At 44.2% G+C, this 13,955-nt stretch overlaps 1 protein-coding gene across 5 annotated transcripts in view; it reads left to right on the forward strand.

Annotated features, from left to right (window-relative positions):
• Positions 1-13,955, forward strand: part of TSPAN5 (tetraspanin 5) — a 161,959-nt gene that overhangs the window by 125,538 nt on the left and 22,466 nt on the right. For all 5 annotated transcript variants that reach the window (XM_079153840.1, XM_079153844.1, XM_079153842.1 and 2 more), the window contains exon 2: positions 3,752-3,802. In XM_079153840.1, the coding sequence (XP_079009966.1) occupies positions 3,752-3,802 (51 nt within the window). The remainder of the gene's footprint in view (positions 1-3,751; positions 3,803-13,955) is intronic.

Raw genomic sequence — 13,955 nt, forward strand, 5'->3', positions numbered from 1 at the left:
TCATTTACATTTTCCAGTATCTATATTTAAGTGGGAATATGAAGCAGGATAAATTATAGTATGCTTAATTTAACCCAAGAAATCCAAAATATTATCATTTCACCATGTAATCAACAAAACAAGTCTTAGTGAGATACTTTACATTCCTTTTATTCATATTATGTCTTTAGATCTGGTGTACATGCAACATTTACCAGCATGTTTCAGTTTGAACTAGCTGCACTGTAAGTGCTCAGGGGCTAGAGGCTACTGCACTGGGCAGTGCTGTTTTAGCTAACTCACATAAAATTCAGTAGCTTAGCTCATACTAACATTCAACTAATGTTGGCAAAATTATTGTTATTCATTTTGAAACATCAAAAATTGGGTTGACAAACATTTGTAATGCATACTTGCATGTATTGCCAAATGAGAAGATGTCTCAGAACTGTTTCTGATTCCATTGCAAGTGAATAAAGAGTTGCCTTGAAGAGTTCTCGGCTGTTCCCTGTAAGTCAGCCTCTCTAGGTTTCAGAATGAGGTCAGTTTGGTAGTTTATGGTCGTCTTTTCTTTGGGAGGTGGGGAAGGGGAAACTGCATGTGCTTCAAGTGCTGCGTGCCTTTCTCTGGTTTTTTGGCTCTTCTCAGTTTAATTATTTGGAACTGAAACAACTTGATTTTAAAACAAAACATATGGGCTGAGAGTAATTGGGAGGACGTTTGCTAGTGATGTAGCACCAAAGGTATGTATCAAGTTGAGGCCCCAGCCCCACACCACTTGCTTGCTTAGGTATCCAGCGTTTTCCCTAACTTCAAATTGTACTCTTTTTCCAAATTCTTAAACCCTTGTTTAGAAAGTCACAAAGCATGAAATAATGGAACAAGATTTTAAAGGGAATTGTCTCTGGGTCTTCTTTAAATCTGAATTTTTTTTTTCTCTCCTTTGTGTGTTAAACCAATGGGGCCTAAGCTATTTATGTGATTTGTAAAAAAAAAACAAACAAACAAAAAAAAAAACTGTTTTTTCAAAGTGCCAAGAGAAAAAAAGAGAACTTTATATTTATAGGGGAGAGAGTTGAATCCCCCAGTGAATTTCTCTGTTCTTCTCCTTCGCTCCATAGCTGGCACCAGCATATGAAATTTCTGTTCTACAACCAGTTCTTAGGTGAAGACAAGATTTTTGTCTCTTTTTACCTCTTTGATACCATCTCTGCTTGCTGGGGGAGGAATTTATGATCTACTGATCATATCCCATGTAATTTTAGCCTGAATGCTGCAACTTTATGTTGGGGTGGGGGGGATAGGAACTTCTCAGGAGTGGTGAGAACACATGTTCATCTTAATCACATCTGCCCCTCCACTTAGAGGCTCTGTGCCTCTAAACAAGTTATGTAAACACTCACGCTACGTTTTCCTCTTTCCTAAAGCAGAGGGTAAAAATAGTGTCTATTTCAAAATGAAATTGTTCTGAAGTATAAAAGAGGCCTTACCTACAGGACATCAAGCACAGCACCTGACAACTAATAAATACAAATAGATGTTAGCAATTAGACAGGGGCCCTCACCAATAGCACACCCACTCTGTTTAGCACCATCAGGGGAGATAAACAAACAATTGTCCATGAAGAGCTTTTACATTAAAAAGTAGCTGTGTCACTGGGATGAGTTTGATGCCATCGTACGTGACATCAGAGCCTCAACTCTGCACTCTGGTGCTGCTTCCGTCCTGTGGGGTCCTGTGCATTCACTTGTCAGTTGTTCCTCTGTTTGCATGATAAATATGATCATAAAACACTATATAATTATAACATACTGAGTTGTTTTATTTTGGTTCTTTTGTTGTTTTGATTCTGAAATGTCACATGAAATAGCATTCTGACCAAGGCAGTAGAGGGGCTGACCACAGTTTTTCTGCAGGGTGATGAAGACAAGAATTCTTTCTAAACACTTTGCAGCAGCCCCTCTGTAGGAGCAAGGGTCAGAAGAACAGAGTCTTCATTTTTTACAGATCAACTGTGTGCTGAGGCTTTTCTGTATAGGGGCTCAGTATGTATTGCCTACCATATTATTTATTGTCCGATAATTTTTGGGAGCTTTGGGAAGTTCTACTTCTAAAAACACCACCACATTTCAGAGGAGTTAATTGTCTTCCTTCAGTCCCGTCTTTCCCTCTACTCCTGCTATTTTCCCAGCCTGGTTTGGATTTATTAGCCATTACCTCCAAAATGTCAGTAACTCCCTGCTGTGAGCAGCAGAGCTCAAGCCAGGTGGACAGTTCTCAGATTTCCCTGAAGCCCTAAAGAATAACCACTCTCACTCTCGTGTTCTCTGTACACCCTCTCCTTGGACAGCTTTCCTGACATTTAACTTAATCAAGATGTTAATAAAACAAACAGTGTGCGCTGCCTCCATCAGACTTAACCTGCTTGTCGCCCGCCCACTCCCTTTTCACTTAAATGTTTGGAGAGGAAATCCAGAGTCACCATTGACAGTAAAGGTGAGGAGTGAGGTGAATGTTTCCCCATAGCCAATTAACCAGCTCCAATCAAGGCGCTCAGTGGGTGCAGAGCCCTGTGTAGTGCGTCACCCAATCTGTGGCATCCCACTGATAAGACACCCTATTATTTTAAGTACTATCAAAGGCAGGGGGATCAAGCTATGAGATACCATCAACTTTAAGACATATTCCAATTTCAGAGTTGTTAAGATATAGGGAGAAAAATGTGCATCTTAGAGCAGATGGAATACAGTGAGAACTAATTAAAGTGGAAAGTCTTCCCAGTTATCAACTGCTCCCCTCCTGTCACTGCTCTCCCATCCTCAATGCAGCTAATTGGCAGAACTGTGAGATATGTGATGTGTTTGAGATGCGTCTCTGCACTGGGCTGAATGCGTCAAGTCATGCATGAAGTTGGAGGACTGAGTTTAGACCAGAAAGAGCCGTGGAAGCTGTCTGACCTACAATTTAAGTAATTTAAGTTTCTGAAAAATAAAAGAATCTAGGAATTGAACTTGATAAGATTCTTGCTGCCTTTGAAGGAGTGATAAAGGACTTGTTGGGGTACCTGGATGCTCCTGCCATTTATAATGGTGTGATGGTTGGCTCCTCTGACTTCATGCACTGCTTATCCATTTTCCAGTGACTGTCAGGCTGAGATTCATGGGGATACCACTGTTTTCATTCCTACCCCCAAAGACAGAATTCTACATTGTCAATAACTCATTTCACTCAGGATTCTACCTAACGCCTGTTGTGATGATTCTACCTAATGCCTGTTCGCACCTGGAATGCTCATTTCATTCAAGATTCTACCTAATGCTTGTTCCACACCTGGAATTTCAGTGACTCAGGGGGCTGAGACAGGAGGATTCCAAGTTCCCGGCCAGCCTTAGCACATTAGCCAGGGCCTAAGCAACTTAGTGAGACCCTGTCTCAAAATAAAAAATTAACAGGACTGGGGATGTGACTCGGTGGTTAAGTGCCCTCAAGTTTAATCCCCAGTACTGGGGGGGGGGGTCCCCCCTACCTTTCTACCTAAGTATTATTCTTTATTTTCAATGGCTTCCAAGCATTCTTCTTAATATTGTAATAATTTAAAGCAGAAAGATTGTGCAATTTCTTTTCCTGGTAAAGATGGTTTCTCAGAGTTTGGAGAAGTCATTTTCCAGTCAGGTGAAGTGACAGAAGAATTGATTGAAGTCTTTCTTGTTTGTATTAGTAGACATACAGTGTTTACCCTCATACTTACACTACTTTCTTTCTTTTTTTCAGTTTTTGGGAATAGCATTTCTTGGAATTGGACTGTGGGCGTGGAATGAAAAAGTAAGTTGAATATCATGAAAATACCCACATTTCGGTTAGACTCTGTACATTACATGTCTCCTTTTTGTCTTTGACAGCTGCAGAGTGTAAAGAAATATGACTCTTGGATGAAAGAATGAATTCTTGAAAGTTAAATGTCACATTCGCCAAGACTCTTTAGGGATAGACCCTAAAATGTTTACTGCATCAAAATAATTACAAAAATAACAGTATTTGTGTGCAACAGAGAATGTGGTTGGGATTTAATCAGTTGGCCAGAGATCTATGTTTCCATAGCATATTTTTTACTCAGGCACAAGAATTTCAGTAATGCTTTTAAATATCACTAAACCACCTATAACCTCCCCCACCTCTTAAATCCTGTGGAAGATGACTCACGCTATAAAACATGTTATTTCTAGTATGTTGTGTGATAAACTATTAGCACGTGGTATGAAAGAAGCAGATATAAATTCACATTTGAATATCAAATGAACTCATCATTAATGCTCAAAAAATGCGAAGAGGTGGATGCTGATTGTAAGTATTAAGAACATTCACAAGTACAGTATAGTAAAAGGAGGAATCTGGAAATCCAGGGAGCGTGTTCTAAGTTATAGGGAGCTGGTGCAGTGCTGGGCCTGTTTCCGTTCCAAGCATGTTTATGAGGATGGCCGCCCGTGTTCACGCCTCCACTGGACTTCCCATTGCATCTTTAGTTTTTCTCTACAACTTCTCCTAACAAGGCCACCACTGGAATTCAAAAATGAATGTGAACCCCTTTTCTTTTCCTTATTTGGAAGTGAAACCTCCAGCAGCCTCCCTCTGTCCTGGTATTTGCTATAGTCAAGCCTCGCTGTCATCCACCTGGCCAGAGTGCGAGGGTGTTTGGTTGGTTAAAAGTTCTTGTAAACTAAGGGGTTAGCCTAACATTCCCCAGAAGGCAGTTGCTTCATCTCTTGGCTATTCACCCTGGAGCCTGATCACGCCTGAAGCCAGTTCTTTTGAAGTGATAAATGTATTAAGGGCCATTATCAGTAGATAAAAATGAGAAAAACTAAGCAGCTCCAGGTTAACAAAAGACCTTCACATGACAGTGGGAATCTCCACAACTAAAACAACATGCAGATAGACCCTTAGATAGACCTCCCTCCTAAAACAAAACTTGAAGTTAATTGTGAATTTTGAAAATGTGCTGTTTGGTGGCGGGTGCAGCTCAGATGTAGAGCGCTTACTCAGCGTGTGTGTGGCCCTGGGTTCCATCACTGACACCCTACTCCACCCCCCCAAAAAAAAGAAGGAAAGAAAGTATGCCACCCTCTGTTTATTTACAAAATGCCAATGTAGTATATTAAATGTCTTATGGAAAATGAACCTGTCCTCAGCAAATGTAGGCTTTTGAGGCAGGATTGTGATTATACATGAAGACAAATTGAGTTCCCCAAACAGAGATAATTTTATCTCCAGAAACTTTTCCATTGAATACTAATCTTCTCTTGGATTATGATTAGCTTTGCCTCATCCCAGTTAAGCTTAGGGATTTGTATTGGTGGAATCTCAGAAATTCCCCTTTTAAAAGCCCTCTGGTTGGTTAAATGCCAGATAACATAGCCTTTTATAACTCCTTTAATAAGAGTCCATTTCTATCCACTTTGAAAAGCTGCTGGGAGGTATTAAATGAACTAATTGTCTATTCTAGCAATAAACACTTGATCATTTTATAGGTTTTTTTTATGAAATATAATTATATTTTTATTTCATTGGTTGCCTTTTAAATGTCTCTTTTCTGATAAAATCACAAACTTGTAAAATTGGCAGTGTCTCCCAAATCCAGAGCAAGGGATAACATAGTGTTTCTCTTGAAGCCTGGTGTTACCTGCCAAGTCACCTAGCTACTGTGTAGCAGAACTTCATGAGCAGGGACCAGATAGTAGCAGAGAATAAAGGAGGTGTCCAGCCACACAACAACCCAATTTTGTGAGCACTGACCAGGTGTCTGTGCCCTGGGTATGGGGAATGCAGCAGGAAATGAGCTTGCATTCTAGTGGGACACTGACTGGAAGCAGGTAATTAGCCAAGAATATTCTTCTAGGTACTGGTGAGCACTGGCAAGAAACATTAAGTATAGGGTGAGGGCTACTTATGGTGTGGTAGGAGGAGTCTCTTTTAGATGGAATCCTTGGCAACAGCCTCCCTGTGAAAGTGGCATTGGAGCAGAGACCAGATGAAGTAAGAGAACTCTGCAGAGTAATGGCCTAAGAGCATTCTAGGAAGAGGGACAGCAAGTGCAGTGGCCCTGAGGCAGGGCCTGGGTGATTCCACTGAGTGACAGGAAGGATCAAGGACAGGAAGTAGGGGATGTGACTGGAGAGATAGGCAGAGACCAGGCTGGGCAGAGTCCTGCAGAATTTTGAGTATATTCTAGGAATCAGAGGAGCTGCCGGGGCATTTTGGTAAGGGAGTATCCCCATCCGACTTTCATTTTATGACTGTTCTGATTGCTATGTGGGTAAAGAACGCAGCTTCAGGGCTGGCTACAGACTGAATGTTTGTGTCCCCATGAATCAGATGTGGAGGCCCTCGTCCCTAGTGATGATACTTGGAGGTGAGGCTGTGGGGTGCAATTAGACCCTGATGATAGAGCTTTCATGAACAGGGTTAATGTCCTTATCAGAGGAGACAAGATCTCTATCTCTGTCTGTCTGTCTGTCTGTCTGTCTGTCTGTCTGTCTCTCTCTCTCTCTGCTAGGAGAGGACATAACCAGGAAGGGACCTCGCTAGGCAAAAAGGCTATTGGAACCTTTGTCTTGGATTTCCTGGTCCCCAGTACTGTGAGAAATAATAGTGTTATTTAAGCCACCCAGTCTATGGTATTGGATGTAGTAGCCTGAACAGACATGAGTTCAGATTCTGGCTCCTCCATTCACCATCTCCTCCAGGTGACTTTGGGCAACTGAGTTTTCTTCTCTGAGTTGCTCTTTTCTTGTGTGTGCAAATGGGCCCATTTCCTCACCTAATATTGTGAAGATTAAATGAGATGTTCCTCACCACAGCACCTGCTTGCAGGCTTTGGGTCCCTGGAGACATGGCCCTCTCCCTTGGAAGCATGACCACAGCCCATTCGCTCCTGCATAGAGGCAACAGCAGAGTGTGGTTTTGAAAGCTACTTCAAATTTTAGAGGAGTTCCAGGCTCAGACCCATGCAACAGAGAGGACTGATTTTATTTTAGGTTCTCTTAAGGAGGATGTGATGTGCATAGATCACCTAGTAGTAAACTGCAAAGGCCACACTGTTGAACTCCTTTGGGTTAACCTCCACACTGAGCCAGAACTCTGATGGGATGTTTTGAGGTGAATCCCAACCAGTTTGAGGGCAGCAGGCAAGTGTGCCCTTCATAAGCTGATAACATTAGTGGGTGAATCAGTAAATGCTCCAGCTCAAGATGTGGTGATATTTAAAGAAGGCCTAGAGGGAAAACCCTAAAACTGGGTCACAGATGGAAGGATCTGATTTCCACTGCGAGGATCAGATTTCCTAAACAGATGGGGCTTTATATTGTATTTATTTATTTAGCAGTAGTAGAGATGGAACCCATGGATGTTATACCACTGAGCTACATCCCCAGCCCTTTTAGTTTTTATTTTGATACAGGGTCTTGCTTAATTGCTTAGGCTTGCCTTAAACTCAGTCCTCCTGCCTCAGCCTTCCTAGTAGCTGGGATTTCAGGTGTGTACTACCCCAGTCAACTTAGATGGGACTTTAAACATATTTACTTGGAGTACAGAAACTTTGGAGACAAAAATTATTACCACTCATACTTAATGCCAGTCAGTTTTAAACCTAGAGTGAATGTTAGAAATAATTATTAAATAATTCATTTTATATAAATTCTAAATTGTCTGTGAAGAGGCAAAGGATGCCTGTCTCCAGGGAAAGCAACTTGTAGTTTTTCAGTGATCATAGGATCTGCTGTTTGGAAGAACACTAACAGTTGTGTAACATGAATCACCTCTATATCAACACTCTGGCAACATTCAGCCATAATGAACTCATTCATTCAAATAACATTTATTTAGCACATAGATGTAACAGGGCTATGCTGGATCTAGGGATATGAAGTTGAGGTGTTTTCAGTCATCAGGGAATTTACCCAGTTGTAGGAAGGGTTTGCATAAATGTATACATACATGTGCACAAAACAAGATATTACCATAAATACTACTTAGGAGTGTACATACATTTAATAATTTCCACAGCCACTACCCACCATTTCTCTCTTTGTGTTGCTCTTACTGTTAAAAAGAGCTTCCTTCCATCATATTAGACTCATATCCCACTAATTTTCATGCATTGGTTCTGGATCTACTCTGTTGGATCCTACAGAATAAGTCCTTCCATGTGTTAGCCCTTGAGGCAATTCAGGGTGGAGGTCTGATTCCTTTGGAGTTGCCAGACTAAACAGCTCTCTGGGTGGTCCTCACGGGCCTGGGCTAGAGTCCATTCTCCATCTTGGTCATGCTTCTCTGGCCTCCCTAAGTGTGTCTGTACTCTGGATGGAATGCTTTTGGGACAGAGGGAACAGGGCTAGATTGTGTCCCATCTCACATCATCGAATGTCTTTGAGGCTTGAGACCCACTGTTGTTGATCACTGAGTCCACAGCTTGCTGAGAGTCTCAGGCTGGTCACAGACCTGGCTGGCTTACCCACCCACCTTGTGTCTGGTGGTTTTCAAAGTCAAATGCAAGATTGCTTGTTTGTCAGCCCACCTCCATACCTGCTGAGATGGCTCTGGAGCCTGAACATCATTCAGCAGGTCGCCTTTCCTCTCAGCTTGGCTTTAGCTGCACACGGTGATCAATCTCCTCCCTTAATTCCCCCTTCTGAATGAGGACTTCCCGTAGCCTGTCCCTTGCCCCCCTGCCACCTGAGGAAATTCCAGTTCAGTAGGTCTGGGAGAGACCCTGGGACAAAAGCCTCCTCCATCGTTCTAACAGCAGTCATATTTAATTGTCACTGATAAAAATCACTGATATATTGAGCAGACCAAGGACAGACCCAACAACACGTCACTTGGATTTTCTCCAGAGGTGACACTCATTCACTTACATTTGCTCTCGGGTGTCATTAGTCAAGCTGGTTTTTTTTTCCCCTGTACTGGGGCTTTAACCAGGGGCACTCAACTACTGAGCCACATCCTCAACCCTTTTTACTTTTTATTTTGAGACAGGGTCTTGCTGAGTTGCTTAGAACCTCACTAAGGTGCTGAGGCTGGCCTCAAACTTGCCATCCTCCTGCCTCAACTTCCTGAGTCACTGGGATTACAGATGTGTGCCACCATGCCTGGCAATCAAGCAGTTTTTAATCCATCTGTTTGCCATTGCATCAGACTGTTTTTCTGCACCCTGTCTTTATAGATGGACTGTATCCTTCACTTTCTCTGAGTGACCAGCTTCAGAACTTAGTGGAACCTGACAGTTTCTCACTGATGTGCTGGATCCTGGAGCACATCACATTCTTACCCAGATATTTGGGTCTCTTGTCAGTAGAACAGGGATGAAGGCAGGGTGCGTTATTCCTCTCTCCTAGAAACACTTTCCTCACTTGGCTTCCTCCTGCTGCTCCTACCTGCAGACAGTGCCTTCCCACACAGCCTTGCTACTTTTATTTCACCTCCCTGACCTCTAAACTTTAGTTGCCCCAGGCTGTAACCTGAGACCACTGCTCTATCTTCACATTCTTCCAGAGATCCCAGGTAGGCTTAGGGCCTGCACACTAGACATCTTGCCTGACTTCCAGATTTATACTTTTGGTCCCAACCTCATCTGAATTTCAGATTCATACCCAGAGACACACCCAGGGTCTCCATTTCAATGTCCCAAGGGCTTCTCAATACTTCAGAGACAGCACTCCTATCCCAGCCCCCACCAGTCTGCCTTTCCCAATTGCAGTAAATGGCAACTCCTCCTTTCCACTTGTTCAGGTAGCCTTGACATGGTTCTCTCTTTTCCTCTTATACCACATTCAGTATATCAGCAAGTATTATAAACTCTCCCTTGAAACTCTACAGAGAATCTCATTTCTTCTCACCACCTCCTCTATTCTACCCTGGTCTAATCAGCCACAATGCCCTGCCTGCATTATTTCAGAAACCTTCCAGCTATTTTTCTGCCTCTACTCACATCCTGACACCCACCCCAGGCCTGTCTCCATGTTGCAGTCAAAATGAACCTTTAAAAATGTAAGACAGATCCTGTTGCTTGTCCCTCCAAACCCTTCTGTGAGCTTATCATTTTACTCAGAGCCATACATATGTGGTGCCTTGCCTCTGTGGCTTTACCTCCCACACTGAACCCTCCATTTCTGTGGTCCAGCCCTCTTCTTGCCATCTTGCCAGTCCTACATCCCAAACATGCCCCACCACCCCAGGGCCTTCGTACCTGCTTATCCTGTGCTTCGGAGGCTTTTTCCTAGAAAGCTTTTCTCACTAAAGAGCAAGCTCACTGGGGAATTTTTTGTTCTCCGCTACACTCCAGTATTTAGAACATTAAATGGCATGTGGTGGTGTTCAAGAAATATTGTCCATGAAAGAATAAATGAGCAAATGAACAATGAAAGCATTCTTTTAAACTCTGGCTTATTTGTGTTCTCTGTCATTGAATTATAAAAGTCATTTCCTCAGATCTCTAGTGAGCTTACTCTATTGGGATTTCTTATGGCATTAAAGGATGTAAAATTACATGTGGTTTCTAAAGTCTGATGTGAGAGTGGTAGTGTTAGAAATAGCAAGTTCATAAACTCCGGATATCAGAAAAGAAAATAGCCATTTGTTTCTGTCACAGAAGTGGGAATCTGTATGTGGTTATCTCACTTCATGAGAAAGTTAAGGTGCCTTTCCTTTTCCATTTTGCCCAACTTACTTACGTAGCTCTCAGGTGGGCAGGAGGGACAGCCTACATCACTAACAGTTCCAAGAGGACATGACCTGCTGAGTTGTTGAGGGGAAGGGATAGAATCCAGCTTTTTGGAATAGGAAAATTGCCCCTCCCTGATTGTTAGTGGGAGTTTAGGGTTCTCATTGCTCACCCTGCAATCTTGAACCCAGCCCTGGCCACTGGGCAGAGGGGATAACCAGGCCTGGCAGCCTGTCTCCTTTGCCCTAGCACTGTGCCCCACAGTGACCACCCACAAGATGTTTGTGACCAAAGGAATGAGAATATGCAAAAGAGCTTTATACATTGGAAAATGCTACACAGGAAAAAATAGCTCTTTCTGAAAGGGTTTCATTTTCACTTCTGTAAGGGACAGATGGCGTTCTATTTCAAAGGTGGAGACACTGGAGGCCTTGAGATGTTAAGAGGGACGTCTAGCCTGCTTCTGTCCAGTTCCCTTTCAGTGCTCCATGTCCACCCTCATGCTCCCTTGGTTGGGTTCCCTCGGGCATGATGGGAAGGAAAGATCTGGTGCACAGAGCCCTGCCCAGGAGGGAGAAATTAAGAGAATGGGAAATTAGCCCCCATGCTGCTTTTCTCCTTGATTTTCCTGCAAGTAGGGAAGATTCCTTCTCCTGAAAGCTTTTTCCAACCCTCTGCCTCAGGGGTATCAGAAAAGAAGATAGCCATTTGTTTCTGTCACAGAAGTGGGAATCTGTTTGTGGTTCTTATTCTAGAACCTTCCCATTGCTTCCTATCATGGTCCCACAGTAGAATCACCCTAAAAATCCTTCCCCCTCTTTCCAGGAAAGGATGTTAGAGACAGTGAGGCCAGTACTTTAGGCAGTTCAGGTTCTTGTCTGGAGTAGGCAGTGGGTGGAAGTGGTTACCCAGATGACTAGAATAGAAAAATGGACTCCTCAGCTGTGAAGGCACAATAGGGAGATATCTCTGACATGCTAAAAAGACTTCTGCAAAGATTTCATTTTATTGACTGAAGTGTAGTTTGCTTGTCTGCCTCTCTCCTCCTCAATTATCCACATAATCCTCTCATGTTCCCTATTGCATCTGAATAGCTGGATGGCAAACAGCTCTTGGTCTGTGCCTGGAAATTACCCTGTGCTCTAACCTGCTGTAATCAGCATGTCAACAAGTGCATGACATGTCACAAAAAATAGTTTTCCTCTCTTTGTATCTCCTTTTACTTTATTCAGAGGAACTTCTCTAAGAAAATTCAAGTTGGTCAAAATTTTAATGATTTTGTTGTTTATTCTCAGATATCTATTGCTGCCCTCCTCTCACTTTGAGGCACAGGTCCAGGCTCAGTTATACAGGATTGCCCAACCTCTCTTCACACAGCAGTGTCCTTGTTGGCCCAGGCCCATCTGCCTTGGGCCCAGAGGAGGGGGAGGATGTGGGCCTTGGCCCCTCTTCCTCCTCTCCCCTACTCACCAGAGGCCCTGCTCATTTCCTTCCCTGGCAGAGTGGGGTGAGGGTTTGCATATTCTGGGCCTGGCAGATATTAAAGGGGGATGATGTCTTGGTCATTTGAAGCTTCCCTGCTGAGTTCCTCTGCCTGGTGGTTCCTCTGAGTTTGGTAGTATCTGGGTAGCCGCTTGGCAACCTCAGCTCAGACCTTGCCTCTTCCTCAGCCAGTATACCTCTGACCTCTGCCTTTGGAGGTCTCTGCTTACCCTGTGGGCAGCCCTATCTGACAGGAGTGTCAAGACAACCCCAAGCTGCCCCTCCTGCGTTGCCCTCCTATTTTCTCTTGGACACAACCATCTGTGAATGAGGTCAATGCCACCTGCCAGCACCCCTCCACACACACCCTTGCCTGGCACCGGAACAGTCAGCCAGCTCCCTAGGTTTCCAGGGCAGGAGCCAGCCCACATCCCCCAGAGCCCTTCCCAGGCAATCAGGCTCTAATTGCCATGTGTCCTGACTGTAGACTGCCACTTCAGAGCTCCAGGGTTCCCCTTGAATCTCCTCACTAGGGTTAGAGTCAGAAGGACAGTGTCCCCACCCGCCCTCACCCCGGGGAGTGTTACCACGTAGCACAGCCACTGCTTTCTCCAGGGACGTCTCAATCCCTTCATGCAGCCATCCCACTGACCCCTTTCTGCTTGCCTGATTTTGCTGGGGTGTGCGAGACAAAGGGGTGGAGGTAGCGTGTGGAGGGCAGGGGTCTTATTAGCTCCTGGCTCACTTTGATCTTCCTAGTGATCCGTGAAATCTGATGTGTTTTTCTTAAAATTCTAGAAACAGATACATGCTGTTGGGTTAGAGATAAGTGTCTCCTTGCCCATTGCTACCTGCTGTCTTTACACAGTAGGGCATAGTGGGTGGTTAGCACACTGTTCAGGGGTCAGGTGGGCTGGGCTCAAATTCCTGCTCTGCTACTCTCTCACCTGGGTGACAGGGCAAGTTACTGCCTCTCTGTGTTTCCTGATGGGATGTTAGTGCCCAGCTGCTGGGTTTGTTGTGAGGGTGAGGCAAAGCTGGGAGCTCAGTGCCTAGCTGAGTCAGTGCTTAGCAGTGTGGTTTTTGCTAAAGTTCCCAGCAGCTCTCACCTGGATTGCCACAGATCGCCCAGGTGCTTGCAAGGCACTTAACTGCTGCCTGAGCAGGCTTCCTACATGCAGATGTGGTTGGGCCTTTCTCTCCTCAAAATGCCTGTAGAGGCAAATCCAGCCTCACCCTGACAGCCTCTTCTCCTCTTGCCACCTGTCACACTCCCACCTAGATGCCGCATTGAGCCAAGACCTGTCACCCTGTCTCCATACTTGCTGATACAAACCACCCCTCCCTCTGCCCCCTATGACACCCAGTGCCAGGTCCTCTGTGCAGCACACTCTGTTTTAGTTTCTCCCCTCTAGGCCCAGCTCCCCTAGGGTGTCACTGCTTCGTTCTTTCTAAGTGTCCTTGATTAACACAATACCTGGCCCCACAGGCAGTCCCTGTTGAAGTATTTGCTCAGTATCTAATGAGTCGGATATCTCTGTGGTTTCAGAATAGTCGATCACCACCACTAGGCTAGACTTTGCTTTTTTTCACTTTGGTTTTGGAGCACCATGATCAAAATCTGTCTTAGTATGCTTCTGACAAAATACGATAGACTGCGGAACTTTCGCCACAGACTTTGATTTCTCATAGTTCTGGAGTCTGTAAGTCCAAGATGAAGGTGCTGATCAGTTCAGTTCCTAGGGAGGGCTCTCTGCTTGGTTTGCAGATGGATGCTAT

Source organism: Sciurus vulgaris, assembly GCF_902686455.1.
Source record: "Sciurus vulgaris genome assembly, chromosome: 9".
Lineage (NCBI taxonomy): Eukaryota > Metazoa > Chordata > Mammalia > Rodentia > Sciuridae > Sciurus > Sciurus vulgaris.